A 19,491-nucleotide genomic window follows, 5' to 3' on the forward strand; every position below is an offset into this window, starting at 1 on the left:
TTTAACAATAAATAAATAAAACGGACAAATCTGAGGTATTTGACTGTGTAATTAATGCTGCAATATTTTATTTATACTTCTCAATACAAAGTAAAGTAATGTATTTTCACTCTTCAAAAATACTCGTTGGTCTGGCACTTCTTCATTGATATGTAACATTCCAAAAATTAACCAGGAATCAACTGTTTATTATTAAGAAAGGAGAAAAGCACATTCACAGTGTAAAAGTGTTGATGTGTTGCTGAATACATTATTTGTATCACCATGAGGCTAACTGAGCAGAGTTGAAGGGGTTTTATTTAAAGTTGAACTTTTGTGTGGTGCTGTCTACACATGGAGTAAATGCAGCCAACTACCGCAGCTTGGCCTGTAATAAGGAAAGAAAAAAAAAAAAAAAAAAAAAAAAAGCTTCTTTTAGGTTGCTTTTGTTGCATTTTTTCCTAATTACACTGTACATCTTATGGTGACATGCAAGATGGAGGAGGGAGCAGAAAATATACAATGGCATATGGCAGAGTAGCACTAATGAGATTTTAAAAACAGAGTGCATCGTTTTACCCTTATTGTAGCAAAAATGTCACGCTTTAAACTCCAAGCGTTGACCTATTGGCTGGTGGTGCAGACAGAAAAATGTGCATATGAAAAATGCTCCATCTTCATAACTTCACCCTAGGTGTTTAAACTCGTACGTTCGAAACTCTAACCCTTCACCACACATTTCTTTTTACACTTTTTCATCCTCTCCTTTTCCATTTCACGTCAAACCGTTTCGCGCAGCTTTAGTTTATGAGGCAATAAAAAAATCTTAAAATGCAACAACTTTGCAATCAATTACAACTAATTGCTCTTTAGTTTTTCTTGTGACTGTTATTGCAGTTTAAATCACAGCCATTTAAATGTGCTGCTTTAGGCTAAACTACTAATTGAGTGTAAGTCAGGGGATGGGTGTGGTTTAGGTGTCCCAACAAAATGATCTCACAGCCTGCAGGTGGAGAACTATTGCTGACCATAATAGGGATTTATACTCGTGGCCTTGTTTTGAGGTCACTCAAAAAGAATGAGGTGTTGAATGAGACTTCAGATTAATTCAGAGGCTGTCATGGCTTTCCTTGTAAACAAAAACACCACCACGCCCAGTGGGTGAATCCAGCGTTACAAACGGCAGCAGTTCAACATGAAGCTCCTGCTGTGTTTCAGTCTGAGTCTTCACTCTGCAGCATTAACCTACTATAACCTGACACGAGATGAAGCACACGCAGGTAATTAGTCTAAGCCTGAGTTACACACAGTCCCAGAGACAGCAGGGCATAAAGGATAATAGGTCAGTAGGCTTATGGCTGTAAAACCAGAGACACAGGCTCCCTCTACTGACTCTGTGATGAATGATTGTACAATTAAAGTGAACTTATCCTACACTATAAATGATCTTTTCAGAAAACTGGTCACCTTTTCTATTTGACCTTTTTTTCTGTTGTTTTCTTACCTTGGCATCTTCCTTTCTTTGCACTTTGTTTGTTTAATGTACAGATAAATGTGCTCCAGTCCAAGAGAAGATCAGAAATCCTGAAATCGGTACATAGATTTTTTATTTATATATATTAAAAATGTATTCACTCTTGTTTTTGGTTGTCTTAATTAATCCTGTCCTCTTTGTAGATGCTGTCCTTTATGTACGCCCACCTGACATTCTTCCACCAAGGTTATGACCTCTTCAGTGAACTGCAGCCTCTAATGAAACAGCTTGGTGGACAGGTAAAGCACACATTTGGCACTATTTGAACACTGGTCTTCTTAATAAAGCTCCACTTAGTGGGGGAAGGTGTATCATTTTGAGATTATCATTTTAAAGTCCTCAACTGAACTGATTTTCAGCATTCAGCAAACTGCTTCTCTCGTCTCCTTTTTCGGCAAGGACAAAACAAAACGAAAAAAAAAGGAATAACATAACTTCTGTGAATGCAACCATGTCGGAAATAAACTGAATAAATAAATAAATTATCAGTCCATGCACACAACAGGAATTTGAATTAAAGGGTATTTATATTCCTTTTGGATTTAAATTGCTTTTAAACTTTGAGTATTTTTTTTTTCTTCTTCTCAGGTTAAAAAAACATATATATATATATATATATATATATATATATATATATATATATATATATATATATCCACCACAACAACTAAGTATGACATGAGTTTATTTCAGGATTTGCAAAGAAATATGCCCATTTCCCATACCAGTAAAGCTGTTAACAATAAACTTTCTGGTTTTGGCGATGTAAACATACATGTTGCTCAGGATTGCCTCAAGTTAGAAAAACATTTGCCTGTGTTTGTATTTACCTGCACTTCTGTTTAAGCTGAAATAATCAGGATTTAGCATTATTACTGGAAGCACTCTTTTCTTAAAGGAGACATATCATGCATTTAAGTCCTTCTTTTTTAGACATAAATCATACAGTTGTGGTCTATAAAAAGCAGAACTGCAAAGCTTGGGTCTGAATTCCTCATTATTATAGCTCCACAGACCCCTTTTCTACCCCTTTTCTGATGTGCTTCTGAGAGCAACTCGTTTTGGTGCGGCCTCTTTAAATGCAAATGAGACACTTCATACCCCGCCCCCTCTCCAGGTTGCAGAGGTGACGCTAGGTTCAACTCCACCCTGTTCGGCCATTTTTGTAGTTTGTTAACAAGTGAGCTAACGCTAGCGCCGAGCTAACGCTAGCGCCGAGCTAACGCTAGCGCCGAGCTAACGTCACAAAATGCTTTTTAATACAGTCTTTTCAAAGACAAAAACGGCAAAATGAAATGACTAATGAAAACTTTAGACTTAAATTAAATCACGTAGGCCATATCATCAAGGATCTAAAACGAGCACACAGTGCTGACATATGAAGACGGTGCAACTGCTAATGCTAACAAAACAATGACAGGGACGTCTTATCACACTTTTTAGCGTTATTTACAGCTTACCGAAGTGCTCTGTTCGTCGTCTCCAAAGATAGAAGGAATTGAACCCTCAATCAGACAAAGTCTTTCAGCAAATCCTTCTTTGTACTGGCGGAGGTTGCTGAAACAGTCATCCTTGAAGTGCTTCGCGCACACAAAAATGACCTTACCCACAGATGTGGGTACATTTCTGTGAAAAATAAAACTCAACCAGGCACTTCGAAAAGGTTCTGATGCTAGGAGACGTTGTAATGAAGCGTGTGGGTTACTACATCCAGCAACTGAACATTTTGACTTATCCTCTCATAACTTCGGCATCCTTGAGCTTGGACTACAAAATAAAAGCGAGAAATACAAATGGCGGATTGCTCAAAGTGTTGGGCCTAGAGTCGATGTCCTAATTTAGCAGTTCCGCTGCAAATACTGTGACGTTATTGTTCAAAAAACGTAATAGAGAATAGAAAAATCGAAACAGATTGAAAAATATGACCAAAACAGAATATAAAGATTTCAACGGAGCACCTGAAGTGACTAATTTGTACTTCTAAACACTCTAAATATACAACAAAATGCATTAAAGGGCTAAAAAAAGTGGATTTAGCATGATATGTCCCCTTTAAAGATGCAATAAGGGAATGAAGCCCAAAGGGCTTATCTACATATATATTAATTGAAAAAAATGAAATAAGAAAATAAAAACTGTTATCTCTTAGATGATAATAGTTGTTTGCTTCACGCAACAAAAAATATTTGTTAAAAATATATTTTCAGGCTTTTTTGTGCAAGTTTCTCTTTTCGTCTTTTTCGTTTTTTATGTTAACAAACATTAAAAGTAGAATACAGACTGTCCTGTCTTTACTTCTGCAATACCACACGTCCTCATAGTGTTTGCTTTCATTGTTTGATGTGTATGGACTGTTATCTTTTCTTCAACTGAATCTTCAACTGTGCATGCGTGCGCGTGCACGCACGATTGATAAACACACAGCCTTTTCTCTTTGCCTAATTCTGGCCTCAAGATGATTATCACAGTAGAGCTGTAGTTTGGAGGAATGTGGAAGGAGAGAAGGCAGAGGGCTGGAAAAGGGTTTTCCCACAGTCAGACTCACTGGGTCGTCAGTCAGCTGAGTCGACGACGCAGTGGCAAAACCTACCAAAGATGCTTAAAGTTATGTGATGTAGAGGGTTGACTTGCAGGATGACGCAGTGGCTGAGAAGCAGAATGAGGATGTTTCTCAGGGGATACGCCCAGGAACGAAGAAGAGACGTGTTGCTGGAACACGAGGAGCAAAATGATCTTGTGCTCATGTTGGGGTAAAATACAGCTTGGATACATTTTTTATATATATTTTTTTTACCTTTTTAAGAGGATAAACAACCTTTGGGGCCTGATCTAAGGAGCAATGGAGATTTCCTTTTTTCTGAGTGGGAGACTGGCGCAAGTTTTAACATTACCAGGAAATTTAAAAGTTGAAGAAGTCAGAGGATGGAATTATTTTAAGGAATCTGAGGCGAGCTGTCATCAGAGCAATTAGTAACCAAGGCTCTAAAGGATACGGTGTTAGCCTGTGGCACCGCAGCTTTATAGACACTGTGAGAAATACACAGACCTGTAAAAATACACTATTATAGAGACCAAAGGATTTTAAGGCTGTCACACTGAATTTGGAGCAGGGAACCAAAAGAAGAGCGAGATCAGAGGCCTAACCGTGGAAAGCAGCAATAGGAGGACCGTGCCATCTGCCACTTTCTTTTTCCACATCTTCATCATGAAGCTAAAGAAGATGGAGAGGCTGTGTAGGGAGGTGTGGAGGAGCTGCCAACAGGTGTGGGGATGGGTCTCGTACCTCTGAGAGAAGGATCAAGAATGGTTGCATGCTTTGATCCGACTATGTAGTCTGGGTATGGTGAGATATTTTGCCATGTATGTCTGAGGCAAAACGATGTTATGACGAGCAGAAAGACATTATATACTGCTCCATTAAGGATAATAAAATCAGGCTTTAGGCACTAAAAAAGCACATTATTACGGTTTCTCAGAAGAAATCTATACATTCTGCATCAACTTGCATGTAATTTAATTATTTCAAAACACATTTGTTTATATAGCATCAGACAAACATTTTTGGTAAAGTTCAACATTTATTAAGCACTTGCTAAGTGTTTAGAAAGTGAAGAAAATTTAAAAGACTGACTAAACTATAAAAATGTGGATTAAAAACATTTTCACACTGAATAAATCCTATAAAGTCGGTCACACTTTTTTGTAACTGCAAAGAGTCATGGTCCCATTTTCCAGTTAAAAATGTGTGACATTCCAAATTTAGCCTTTTCCATTTCCTTTGTGGTTCAGTGTGGATGGAAACTTGCGTGTCATCTTGAATATGACATGTTTCCCAACACGGAGGTTGATATTTTCAGGCTCTGTCTGCTTAAATCAGGCTTTTATTCTTCCTTGATAACAGCCTCATGTTTATTGCTTACGTGTTGTCACCATGCAACTCTTTTCCTTAAAAGTTAAGATAAAAGGCTGAGGGACTTTAGTCTGTGTAAAACAAATCAGATGTTTGGGATAAACTGAGTCGTCTTCCTGAAAGTATGTTAATTGTTATGTGCACAAAGACTATCCTGTGTCTACGAATGCAGGTAGAAGCAAAGACTATAGACTGGACTTGACTGGACTTGCTGTAGGCGTGTCAAAATGAAAGAAAACAGCTCACAGCTGATGTTATCACTTATCAGCCTTCTGCTCCGCTGTCCACTCATTTCCTCTCTGAACATAACAAAAGAGCTGGAGTAAAAATACAAGCTTGTTAGGAATGTAGATGCTGAAAGTTCAATGTGTACTTTTGTAAATCCTGAAACTGCACTTTGACCTAATCTTCATAATGAGCTTGTTCAGTGATTAATCTAAAATAGAGCCTTATTATTTGATGTCTACAGTTTCACATTTACTGATTTAGGTCACATTGCAGTTTTTGTTTTTGTTTTTTTAAAAAGGGTCACACATCAGTAATCGCTGCCGAGAGGAAAACTGCCACATTTTTGGCATCACCCGGTGACTTCTTCCTCAAAGCCCTTTTTCAGAACAAATCTTTGTGTTCATCCTCTGAGATGTTTTCCTCTTTACATGCAGTGGTTTGTTTTCTGGGACGCAGAGAATCAATCTTCTCCCATTCAACTTCACACATGAGAACGTCTTCGAGGCACAGTTCACATCATTTAGCAGATAAAGTGTGATTCTTTTCTTTGCATACTGCAGACAAGGGCTTTATTTATCGAGCTGAGTTTTACCACTAGGATTTACAAATGGAAGCATAACATGCCAACATACACAACATTTATTTTATTGTTTATCCTTCACAGTTTATTTATTTATTTATTTAGAATCAGAATCAGAAATGTTTTTAATGGCCATGTACAGTTTTAAGGACAGTACATGGAATTTGTCTTGGTAGTTGGTGCACAAAACAAACAACAAAAAAAATAAAAAAAAAACAAAGAACAACAATAATAATAATAATGATAAATATAAAGGATGAGGGATAAATAAAGGATAGATATAGAATAAAGGATAAATATAAATATATATATACAGTGCAGCAGATAATGTCATCATGGAGGTGGTGATCGATTATTTATTTATTTATTATTTTAGATGTTTTATGATGGTGAATATTTCAATGTGCCTATTTTGGCTGTTTTTAGCATGCAGATCTAAATGTGGTGCTGTGTCTTTTCCAGTTGGACCAGCTGGTGGTGGATGCTGCCAAAGAGAAAAGAGACATGGAACAGAAACACTCCACCATCCAACAAAAGGTCGGACTACTATCTCATATCATATAACTTCCCAATATGTCAACAAACAGAGCACTCAAAATTACCCTTTACAATTTAAACAGTTGGCGCTAGCCAAAGACGCTACATCCACTGTACTGGCAAAGGATTATCATCTACAAACACAGGAACCTAAATGACATCCAAGTGCCTTTCTTACCTAAAGTTGGCGATCCAAATCTTGTGGAAAGCTCTCTATGAAGCAGAGGGAATTTTCAAAACTATATTGCAAAAGCTTCTTGGCATGGATGCAAGATGAGAAGGCCTGGTCCAAGTATTCATCCCATTGCTCTCCTATCCTAAAAAAATTAAAATGAATTAAAAGTCAATGAATAGTTTAGTAATTGTACTTTCTTGCAGGAGTTTTTATCGGGTTTGTTTATGAAGCTCAGGTCCAATTGGACCATGGTCATGTTGGAACAAAAATGGGCATTTCTCAAACTCTTCCCAAACTGCTGGGAGCATGAAATCATCCAATGTATGCTTATGTAGGTTTCCTTTGAAAGTCCCGAGGGGATACCTAAAACTGAATTCAATCATTTCAAAGGTAGTGCAAATACTTTTCACAATAAAGTATAGATTAGTCTGCTTTAAATTTCTCAAACACTCTGCAAATAATAAGATAACGGTAAAATAGAAACTTCTGTTGGATTAACTGCACATCAAAGCTCTCTGAACGTCTGCTGCAGTTAAACGATTGTATTGGAAAAAAAAGCTTATGTAAGCTCTGTTTAATGTTATGGTTTAACAATTCCCTGGGACCCGAAACATAAATGAATAAATACAGAAATACATTTAAATAAATTAATCATATTAATTAATGCATTTTCTGAGCCTTGCTCTTACGCACAGCCATGGTTTGATGAAGGAGTCTGAGTCACTCCTGAATGACTACGTACTGCTGGATTGGTTCCAACTGTCTGTAAGTGTGTCATTGGACTGAATGGAGGTAGTTGTCTGTCCACTGTGTAAGGTGACTCTGTCAGGATGATCTCAGCTACACTACCATGCATTATTTACGCCTTACGGAAACCTCTTTTCAAACAAACATGGTTCAGTTTCAGTGTCCTGCTTTTCACCATTTGTTAGAAAAAAATAGATGCTTGTAGACGATCCTTACAAGATATGATGCTGCTTTCACGATCCAGATTTCTCCGTAGTGTTTAATCATAGTGATAGGACTGTTGCTATGTTGGCAGTGTAAAATTGATGTCAACTTTAATTGCATGGTTAACTTGAGACATCTGTCTCTGTTATTTAACAGTGGCTATTTATTGTTTGTCTTTGTCTTCGGTCGTGTCCTCTGCTGTCAGTCACTGATGCTCTGTGTGCCAACTTCCCCCTGTCCTTGAGAATGTTTCTCCTCATACCTTACCTTAATTTATCTTATTTTTATACAATCTGGTAGCTTCTGCTCTGTCTGTCACTGACATTATTAACAACACTCTTTCTTTTCTCTGTCTGCTCACTCACTCCAGGCTGCTCTTCAGGTAGGCTTTGTTTCTTCTCCCTCTCCTTCGTTGTCTTAAGTGTTCATTGTCTGCATGGTTGCATATATTAACTAATGCATCCGACTGCTTCTGTGCAGCTCACATCCTTCGTAGACTGAGGTTTTTTTCTGTAGAATGAAACTGATGGTGCTGCATATCTTTATTTGACTTGTGGACACTGTTATAATTTATAACCACAGATTAGAAACACAGTTTAAATGGTTTTTAATGTAATTTTATCACATATATGAATTTTTTTTGTCTCCTTTCTTTGAAGTTCTTCTCAGGTGTCATCTGTTCTTGATTAGTCAAAATAGAATTCTCTAGACGAGTTTAAACCTTGTATCACACAGTTTCAACTGGGAAAGAAAACAATGTTTGGTTGTTAGAATGGAAAAATAGTTTGGCTGTAGTTTTTTCCAGGAGAGCATGCTGTACCTGTCACGCGTTATACACATTCTGAACTAATTTGTTTTAATTAATTATTAAACTTATCAATGTGAGGGGTTCTCATTCTGCCATGTCTAGTAATAATAATGAAGACAGTTTGTTTGACGTGAGTTTTTTAAGACCTAGTTGATGCTTTAGCTGTTCTTTGAGTCTTGTTCAGGTCTGAATTGTCTTGCTGAACATGGAAATAATTTTAGTGATATATTTGCCTTAGGGAGCCAGCGATACCACAAATCGATAAAATACTAATACTTGGATTTTTATTACAATTTGAAAAATGTAATGATCATTTTTTTTCGAAATTCAATAGTCGACTCATAATCATCAATAATAAAATCACGATTAATCGATTGTCAACTTTCTTCACCACCCCTGCCCAATGCCAGTATCCCTAATAATAATCCTACATGTTATCTGTTTTATTGTGTGATGAGCCTACTCGCCTGCATGTGTGCATTATTCAGCTGCAGTGCTGTAAACACGGGTCATATATACAGTAGGTCTGAACTCCCTTGTTGACTAATGTATCTTTTGCATCTAAAGGATTTCAAAAATGATGCCAAATCTGTAGATACAGTTATCTGTCCTCCCTCTCTCCCCAAGGTGCTATGGGCATTAGGGGTGTGCATTGTAATGAATCTGACGATACAATACGACTGCATGTCAAGATACAATATATCCTGATGCTAAACAATACGATATACATCATGATATGTTGCAATATCAATAATTACAAATTTCACCTTTACGAGTACAAAATTATATGAAATATAATTAAAAAACTTTTTTTTTTTTAACTTGTGGGAAGAAGTAAATTTTAACTAACTGCAATTCAAGTACCAATATGAAAAACAAGCAGTATGTTTATCAAACTGTCAAATTCCATTTTTCAAAAAAGTTAAACTTTTGCTTCTACAACAGATTCTGTTTCTGTTACTTTTCTTATATTCTTCAAACCTCATACATATATAAAATTGTCTTGTATGGTATGTTTTATGAAAATTAACTGCATTCAACTTCCAAGCTGAAATGTATTGAGGAGTAAGCTAATTTAACAAGGTCATATGTGTTTCACTGACACCTAGTGACCGGGCGTTTACGTTTACGGGATTATGAATCAATTTGGAAATTTTTTGCCTTGATAGGATAATTGCATGTTGAAATATTGCGATACATTGCCAAATTGATTTTTTCTTACATTGGCATGCTTGTGGGTCACATGTTGATGCCATAAATATTCATATATTTATTTTTAAAATGCTGACGTAGTGACACAAATGATGGAGTGTGTGAGGGGGGAAAGCAGAGTTCATGTATCTAAAACTGGACTCACTATAAATGTTTGATGTCGAAGCTCTGCTGCTCAGGACTCCCTATTTATTCAAACCCAGTTGTGACGCACACACACACACACACACACACACACAGGGGCGCGTGCAGGTAACCTTAAGTCGTAGTGTGACAGCTCAATAGGAGGGAGAGCAGTTTTGAGGAGTAGGAGGTTGAGGCGGAGGAAGGCTTTTTGAAGAGGCGAGCCATGTCGCGTTGAATGACTTCAGTCTATGATATGCAGCACAGGGAGGTTTTAACATAGCCTTGTTTGATGCAGGGAAACGGGCACGCACACACACAAAATGAAGATTTTCAGTCGTTTTCACTACGTGTGGTATCTGGTGAGTGCACCTGATATGGCCTTGAAGCATTAAGTTTCTCAGGCTTCTTGAAGTGCTGATACTTTTCAAACTTTTTGAGGATGTATTTTTGTAAATTAGTAAAAGCCCATTCCTCCTTTTCTCTGTGTCGTCGTGCTCCGTCTGACTTTCCAGGAGGTGACGGAGCTCAACGATTTACAAGACTGCCGCAACTTTTGCGCTTGGAGGTCGACCTCTGTACGTAGAGTCGATGCATCAGTAACTGTGTGTGCTGTAACCTGGCCTGCCCCACTCTTGTATCTCCTGTGTTGCTCCTACATGACATTGTAGTGCGGTGTTTGTTGAGATAACCATCCGTTTCCATTCACTTCATTTTAAGCCGTGACTGATGCATTTAAGCTTTATAACTCAGCATGTTGACTTTTGAATGCCATGTTGCTGCTGTCTGCTTCAGTTCACTGCAGTTGTTGGTTTTTATGTAATTGCTTTGATGGTTTACAATTCACTGGCAGTTTTGTGATACTTTTTTTTTAGTCGAAATCCAAAGAGGCAGAACGGTTTCTGGCCGCAGGAACTGGAACTGGTTCTTTGAAATGACGTATTGGTCATTCTTTGACCTAATTCTTCAATTCCCCAATTAAATTTAGCAGTGTTTGATGTCTATAGGCTTATATATAAATTATTAAAATTATTATTTTCCCATTTTGCACATGTTCAGATTAGAAAATACTGTACATAAACACCAAAGTAAGTTGGATCTTTAGAACATAATACTTTTATTCTCATATTAGTTTACTTTGCCTCTTTTTAGAAGGAAAACTGTGATGAATCTTCACTCGTAGTAGTGACCGTTCCTAATCAATGCAGCAGTAATTGGATGTGGATCTTGTGATTCTTTGTGTAAATGGATCTCATGTTTGGATTCAGGTTCACACACTAAGAGACATCCATACTAGTGGCTTTGTGCTATGTGGTTGAAGTTAAAGCTAATCTGACTACACTGAACACCAAATGACTCATGAGGTCAAGTTACAGGTGAATTAATCTGGATAGGTGGCATAACTATTATTACTCATAAATGCCTCAATATCATTGTTAATAGACTGAAGTCCTGGAAATATGGCATTACCCTGAAATGTAACTGACATGGCATGTTTTTCAATGTTTGTGTTTCTAAAAGTGAAGGTTAACATGTAAGTTTCTTATTTCCAAAATGAAAACCCAATTAACATAATTTAATGGGTTCTAAGGTTTGTGGTCCCTGGTTTGAAAGTTGAGAGAAGCTCTGTTTTTGTTTTCAGCAACAATTCTGGCCCTCACTGTCTCCCAAAAGATTTTTGCTTTAAATAAAAATACATTTTTATGCATCCAATTGCATATATGACTTGAATTTGATTATCACTAGCATGTTACTGTTACTAAGCTGAATAAAGTGACATCTCACAAATATTAAGGTTCCAAGTTGTCAACACTAGCAATGGTTGCTTTGTTTGTTTGGCTTTTTATTTACTAGTTCTTCTATTTTATTGGTTTGTTTTATAGGATTTCTCGAATGATGACACCAAGCTGGAGTACAATGTGGATGCGGACAATGGCATTGCCATGGAGGGCTATCTCTTTAAGAGGGCCAGTAATGCCTTCAAGACATGGAATAGGTACAATGAACTGATTTTAGTAACATGATTAAGTAAAGAAGAAAAATGCTAAGTAATGACAATTGTTAGTGGGCTAATTTTAAAATGAGAAGGAATGATTTTTCTGTCATAAACTGTTCAATTTTGAAGGAAAAATCCTCAAGCTATACATATTTTAAAGTGATTAATTGTGTGCTAAAGGTCCTTACACCTTGGACTTAGTGGTTTTCCTAGGTGATTTATTTAAGATTATGTCCACAACTGATTAATTTAATTGAAGCATAAACATATATTAATGATCTAAAGTGCAGTATCCTATTGTAACGACATTTTACACAAAACTTAAAACACCCTCTCATACTAGCAGGTTGTTAGTATGTTTTCTACATAAAAATCATGCTGTGCTAGCTGTGCCTTCTGGACACTGACAGTAGTGTTAATAGAATGATTTAATATCAGTGAACAAACAGTAAGTAGAAACATTGGGAAATATTCTATTCTCCCACTTCTATGACATAGATAGTGTTGTGAGGAGAAAACAAAGATCCTTTTAAAAAAGAACAACTAATGTATAGGTTTGTATTTCTAAATGAAATGCTCTTCCTTCTGTTTTTTTAATTTTTTTATTATCTGCTCTGATGTCAAAACTTTTCAAAGTTTTCTGATAATTGCTTTTTGTCTAATGTAATTTCCTTTCAGGCGTTGGTTCTCCATTCAAAACAATCAGCTAGTTTACCAGAAGAAGTTTAAGGTAAGGTTAAGGTAATCAACGTATTTCATTAACATTGAAATAGGTTGATTGTGAATATATTACATAATCAAATGTGCTTGATTTTGTTATTGAGTAACTGGAAAGGAAAATATATCAGCTTGGACTTGGTGTGATTTTATTCTTTCAGGATAATCCGACAGTGGTGGTGGAGGACCTGAGGTTGTGTACGGTCAAACACTGCGAGGACATAGAGCGGAGGTTCTGTTTTGAAGTCGTCTCCCCCACCAAGTACGTTTGGGTTGCTCCTCAAATTCTGAGTTAGTGTAGTGAGTTAAAAAATAAAAAAGATGGCAGGGTGGAGCAGCCATGTGTCTTATCCTCCACCATACGCAGAACGCTGACAGCAGCTCTTTGATGCCATTTTCCCCCACAGGAGCTGCATGATGCAGGCGGACTCAGAGAAGCTGCGGCAGGCTTGGATCAAAGCTGTCCAGAATAGCATCGCCACCGCCTTCCGTGACAAAGAGGACGAGAGCGAGGTACGAGAGAAACACACACACACGACACAAACAAAGCAAGCTTTTCAGAGCAGATATATTCAGCAAAAAGAGGTTCTTAAAGAAAATTAATATGGAGCTGAATCTGATGTACAGCTTTGATTATAATTTTATACATATCAATTTTATTTATTTATTTGAATTAGGACAATGCATATTCATCAATCTGTCAGCATAGAGCAACAAAGTAAATATGCCAGAGTTAGCACAATGGCTAATTTTCATCCGTTGTCCCAAGGCAGGTTAGTATAGTGTACATTCAACAAGACACGATACAAAGAATACATAAATCACAAGACATTACACATTACAAGTAGACCATAGACAAGTTACATATAGGTTAAAATTAAGACTTAATGTCGGTAATTATTTTTTTAGTTTTTTTTACTTTGGAAAATGTAGGTTTAAACAATTCAAATGTATTTTAATGTTCTTTAATATTATTAAGGAGTTTTAATTGAGTACACATTACAACAAAAACATTAGCATTGTTTTCTGATCACAGTATGGATACAAAACTGACTCATGTATTTGTGGTGGAATTAAAAAAAATTAGAAATAAACCCCACCATTTAAGTCTCTTATTATCTTAAACACATTTTACCCTCAGGGTCAATCTGACCCCAGGGATATTTGCCTCCAGAAAATTATTTTCAGAAAAGTGTTGACCAAGTTTTTGTGTCAAGCACTTTATTTGTTGAATACATAATTAACTCCTTGATAATTAAATATTGACTTCTTTTAAATTTTTAATTAGGATTAATTTATCTTGAATAGTTTTCATCCAAATCTTCTCAAATTTACTGACAACATGAATGACCACAAGAGTTTGAACCCTATTGGTTGTGGTGATGATATGACCTTTCCTGCTGCGCCACCATCAGATCAAACTTTCAGTTTTAGTATTAGTGTATCTTAAAAATCTGTCATCCAAATATTTTCTAATTTGGGGTGCGCATTCATGACTCTCACACAATGAACCTTATTGATTGATGAAGGTCAGTCCCCCCTCCGTCTTGTAAAAAATATGTATTTACTTATTTGTAATACCCCGCCCTCCACTACGTGGGAAATATAATTTCTACTTTGTCATGTATCAACTCAAAATTATCAACTCTGCACCTGCAGGTGTGGGGATGTAAGGTCATACATGGGTCACACACAGACAAGTTTTACACAGCTAAAACAACTTGGGGTCAAATTGACACCAGAGGAACACCAAATGGGTGCAATATGCGTTCAGCAGATTGAAAAAATGTCATAATGATAATTTTATGCTCAATCAATTGTACCCATCAAATTAGGAAAAGTCATGAAATATGAAGCAAAAAAAAATTAACCCCAGGGATAATAGTAGGGTAAAATATGTGAATTGTATTTAAAATCTATTGTAAATACATTACGTATACACCACTTGATTTATAATTGTGGCACGGTCTGTTTGCCACACGTCTCATGCCAGAAGTTGGACAGGAAATGGTCCACGTCGACGGGGAGCTTGGACTCTGGCGGTGAGCCGAAGGAGCGACCCCTAAAAGGAGAAAGCGCTCTGCAGAAAGTGCTGACCATCCCCGGTAACGCCTGCTGCTGCGATTGTGGGCAGCCCGATCCACGCTGGGCCAGCATCAACCTGGGCATCACCCTGTGCATACAGTGCTCTGGCATCCACAGGTACCGTACTTCCACAGTGGTTTTATAAGGGAATCAATGATACTGGTCATGTGGTACAATAACAGGGCAAACATAACTTTGAAAATTGGGCCTGCAATAGTTAATTGAGACAGATATAAAGCTGTTGATAATCTTTTAAATGCAATGCAAACATGACCTATTAGAAATGAGCCTAATCTTAAAGTTCTTTTCGAAAATAGCACAGCCAGTTTTTTATGTATCTACAGCTTAACTATGAGAAAATAATTGCATAATATAGTAAAATTTGATTTTGATTAAAAAAAAGCAACGAAGTGTAAACTCTGGCTTTGGGAGAAACGTCATCATCATCATCAAATTTTCTTTGTAAAACAGCAAAAGTAAGACATAATACAGATTCCTTGGTGTATTTTAATAATTAACTGTTCAAATGCCTTTCATTAGTGACATTAGGGGGTAGCAGAAGAGTGTTACATGTTTTGTTTTTTTTTATGTTAAGGGTTACTGATTATCAAAGGACACATTTAACATGAGTATTGTTTATATACCTTTAGTCGCTCTAAATGTAACCCTTGTCTGCCCTCAAGAGAGTATCAGTCCTTTTTCAGCCAGGAACACAGTTTGCAAGTGCTTAACAGGTAGTACATATTTCACAAACTCTAAGTGCTCTCCAAGTGCTGACCCAATACTCCAGCCATTCATACACTATGTGAATTTTTACAATGTTGCCTTTCCATGAATCTAAAAGCAGAACTAATTAACTTGTGCTTAGTGCTCTTTTTGGTTATGTCACCATCGTAAACACTCTGCACCCCCCGCCGCCTGCCCCACCCCACAGCTACATGCACCTAACTACCACCCTTGCTCTCCCAAAACGGTAGCAACCAATCACTGAAAAATCCTAATACAACAGTGACACTAAGGGTGCTTTCACACATATAGTCCCATGTGACCATGTGAACACTATGAGGAAGAGAGACAAGTAAAATAAATGAATGATGTGGGAGTAATACGGAAGGGAGTGTGGAAATGTGTGTGATGTGTTTGTTTGTGTGCTGACAAAGCGGCTCTGCAAATGAATGGATGGATATTTGTGTGTGTGCTGCCTGATGGAGCACCGGGTTTTACGTGTGTGCGTGCCTGTTACCGCGGCGACAGCGTGTGTGATTGTTGTGTGCCGCTGCTGAGCTGTCACTGCATGGAGTTGCTCCGTTCCTCGGACAAAGGTCTTCTCTACCTTATTTTGCTGGCTCCACCATGATATAAGTTTGAGAAAAGTGAATGTGTAGACAACCGTGTGCAGCCACGGGGCTGGTCATAATTTAGCATTAGTGTGTATTGGGCTGCCGTAAAGCAGTACGTCTTGCCACCGGGTCGGCGTTAGCAAAGTTGCAAGTGCTGTTTTCTGCCAGAGACAGCAGGGGGGGATGAAAGACCCCCAATCACCCCATAAACACTTGTATTACCCTCACAGGGACTACAAGAAGGATTTATTACGGTGAAAAAGTTACTTTGTTCTACTTTTCTACTTTACTTTAAGTCTCCACCTTATGGCTACACTTTCTACTACAACTACAACTTATCAGTCTAAACATGCAGAATTTAGTCCTTTTCATTTTCATACATTATACTCCAAACAGCTGATAAAGGCTTTTGCTACTTTGAAATATTTTATCACCTAATGCGAAATGTGTCTGAATGTCTTTTGGATTATGATAATTGATGATAATTAATTCTTACTTTCACTGTCTTCTCAATCTGCACAATGAAAAGATATTTTGTTGAGGTAAAATTACTTTCCAGGTTAAAAGCATTCAATTCCCATGCACTCATATTCACATGCATTCAAACAAGAACTCAGAGTTTAAATATTGTGAGTCATGTCGAGGTTTAATTAATCTTTTGTTTTGTGACAGGAGTCTGGGAGTTCATTTCTCTAAGGTTCGCTCTTTGACTTTGGACACATGGGAGCCAGAACTGCTCAAAGTGAGTTTGGTCGTGATATTAAGAAGTAAAGTGTGAAAACAGGCTTCTGCTCTAGTGAGGCCGTTGGGACTGTTTATTGTGTGAAACTGAATTGGTTAATGTTTCACTTTTCTGTGCATTCACTTATCTCTGATGCTGGTTTCAGTCTAAAGGTTTGCTCTTCTTGTTTCACAGTTGATGTGTGAGCTGGGAAACAAAGTGATCAACCAGATCTATGAAGCTCGACGAGAGGAGCTCGGGGCCCGGAAACCAAATCCAGGAGATCCCAGGTTCACTACATTTTTAAAACTGACACAAAATGTTGAATCCAGTCTTTTTAGATACATCGATCAACCTAACTGTGATTGCTATGATGCTTCTGTGATGTAACGTTTCTTAGTCTAATTACCCAAAAAGTAATAACTGGTCAATAATGTAACAAGATGCTGAGCCCAAAACATACATTTTTTTTTGCGTTATTACTAAGGTTTTGATCGATCAACCGATGCGACCAGATATCCGGTTCATACGGCTGCATCGGTAGCAGCTTCATCAATCGATAGGTATTAGCCATAAATACCTAGTTGAATTGTTTGTAAAGTGCATTGGGTATCGCAAGACTTGGAATCGGTTGGTGGCATCACACACACGCTGGCATTTCTGAGCTCCACTTAAAAGCAACACGAGAGCCAAAGCTGCCTACGAAACCAAGGCTGCGTCCGAACAGTCCCTCCTGTCTCCTTTCCTATCCACCTTCGGAAGTGTTGATGGGTCAGTGTTGGTTTAAGCACAGGAAAAGAGGTTCAATGCTTCCTTTTTTTAATCTCCTTTAGCCTAGGAGACGAGATAATGCTACCCGACAACATTTAAAGGGATAGGTACACCCGAGCACTTACGGTGCCTTGAACAACTTTAAATAAATAATCTTAAACCCATATCTTATAATATGTAATTTATACATATTTTGTACATATGTATTTATTTTCGTAAATGTGTTTGTCACTGTGTGTTAAGCATTGTTGAGATAAGAATGTGGTTGCTGCACATTTTGAGATGACCACTAGGGGTCATCATTATAAGGTTATTGTTAAGATGGTTTATTTGTATGTGCGTTTACATTGAAATGTTGCATCTTTGTTACTGACCTCTCGTGCTCAAAACACGCTCAGGTTGAAATATTGCACTTAGTAGTTGTTACTATTCTGTGTTACTTTTACCTCTGGAGTTCCCATCCAATGTTTCAGCCAGTCCATGTCTAAAAATAAATACATTGGCATGTGATTTTGTTGTTTTGCCAGTGCCATAAAGCCACAATGCTTGGGATATGTGGTCTTTTACATATTTTAAAATAAAATATTATACTGTCACTTTAGAATTGGCTTCTTTATTTTATAAAATATCTACAACAAATAGTTACCATAAAAAGAAATCGTATAGTTCCTACACTGTAGCGAATAGTATCGAATCGGTCTGTTATTAAAATATATCGTTTTTGGATCGAATCATAACTTGTGTATCTAGATGCATATCGAGTCGATTTCCTTGACAGAGCCCTCCCAAGTGATTAATAAAGTGTATCTAATCTAATTAATCACTGACTCACGCTATAATGTAATAAAATTATTATACTATCATTTTATTACAAAAAATATTTTTGCTTGGCCCATGATGTAATAATGAACCCAAATTGTAACAAGATGTAAAATTTTTGACCAGTTATTACATTTCAGGTTTTATTTAAAAAAAAAAAAAAATTGTAACAATTAAGGTATTGTTACATTTTGTGTAGTTGTTACGGATCAGGCTCTAACATATCAACCGCTGTTTGGATGATTTTTCTAAATAGCATCCCTTTGTGTTTGGTCCTGCAGACATGAGGTTGAAGCCTACATCAAAGCCAAATACGTGGATCGCAGATTTGTGCGCCGGCCGTCGGACGAGGAGCTTCGCTCTAAAGTGGTTTCTCTGAGCAAACAGGAGAAGAGGCTGAGCAGCAGCTCGGAGCACCTTCCGCCTCGACCCCCCCCACCCACTCCCAAACTCCGTCAAGGCTCCAACGCCTCTGGACAATCAGGTCAGTGCAGTAAAAGCTCCTGGTGGAGGAGCTGCAGTTTAGGGCAGGGGTTCTCAACCGGTCTCACCCTGAGACCCACATTTGGCCACGGTCATTAATTCACGACGCACTTATTTTTTTAGAATTAACCAAATTTAGTTTTTTTTAAAAAATAGCTGTTGAAAACACATACACACACACATAATCTTTTTTCAAACGTAAATCTATATATTTTTAACTGCAACCTGCATTTCACAGCATGCCTGTCAAAAGAAAAGTTTCTTTGAAAATAAAACACAAGCCCAAAATTAGAGACATTAAGTATGTATTTATTTTTAACCAGCTGTCCTCGAACCACTTTTGGGTCCCGACCGACCAGTTGAGAATCCCTGGTTGAGAGCATCTAAAAGCCTTTCGTGTCCTTAGAAATAACCAGGATCAATAAACAGGATTTCAGTTTTGTTGATGTCATTCTAAACCACAAACATTCAGTGCTTAATCATAATGATAACACACTGGATGCTGAACTTCAAAGGAGACGT

General features: G+C 37.4%; 1 protein-coding gene across 5 annotated transcripts in view; it reads left to right on the forward strand.

Moving 5' to 3' along the window:
- Nucleotides 1-19,491, forward strand: part of LOC114461710 (arf-GAP with coiled-coil, ANK repeat and PH domain-containing protein 2-like) — a 46,315-nt gene that overhangs the window by 18,097 nt on the left and 8,727 nt on the right. For 2 of the 5 annotated variants that reach the window (XM_028444004.1, XM_028444008.1), the window contains exons 7-19: nt 1,528-1,572; nt 1,657-1,752; nt 6,694-6,768; nt 8,265-8,276; nt 10,553-10,615; nt 11,921-12,033; nt 12,712-12,763; nt 12,912-13,012; nt 13,158-13,263; nt 14,744-14,952; nt 16,848-16,917; nt 17,092-17,186; nt 18,768-18,970. In XM_028444004.1, the coding sequence (XP_028299805.1) occupies nt 1,528-1,572; nt 1,657-1,752; nt 6,694-6,768; nt 8,265-8,276; nt 10,553-10,615; nt 11,921-12,033; nt 12,712-12,763; nt 12,912-13,012; nt 13,158-13,263; nt 14,744-14,952; nt 16,848-16,917; nt 17,092-17,186; nt 18,768-18,970 (1,240 nt within the window). The remainder of the gene's footprint in view (nt 1-1,527; nt 1,573-1,656; nt 1,753-6,693; nt 6,769-8,264; nt 8,277-10,552; nt 10,616-11,920; nt 12,034-12,711; nt 12,764-12,911; nt 13,013-13,157; nt 13,264-14,743; nt 14,953-16,847; nt 16,918-17,091; nt 17,187-18,767; nt 18,971-19,491) is intronic. The other 3 variants (XM_028444006.1, XM_028444005.1, XM_028444007.1) reach the window with 3 other exon arrangements.

Source organism: Gouania willdenowi, chromosome 4 (assembly GCF_900634775.1).
Source record: "Gouania willdenowi chromosome 4, fGouWil2.1, whole genome shotgun sequence".
Taxonomy (NCBI): domain Eukaryota; kingdom Metazoa; phylum Chordata; class Actinopteri; order Blenniiformes; family Gobiesocidae; genus Gouania; species Gouania willdenowi.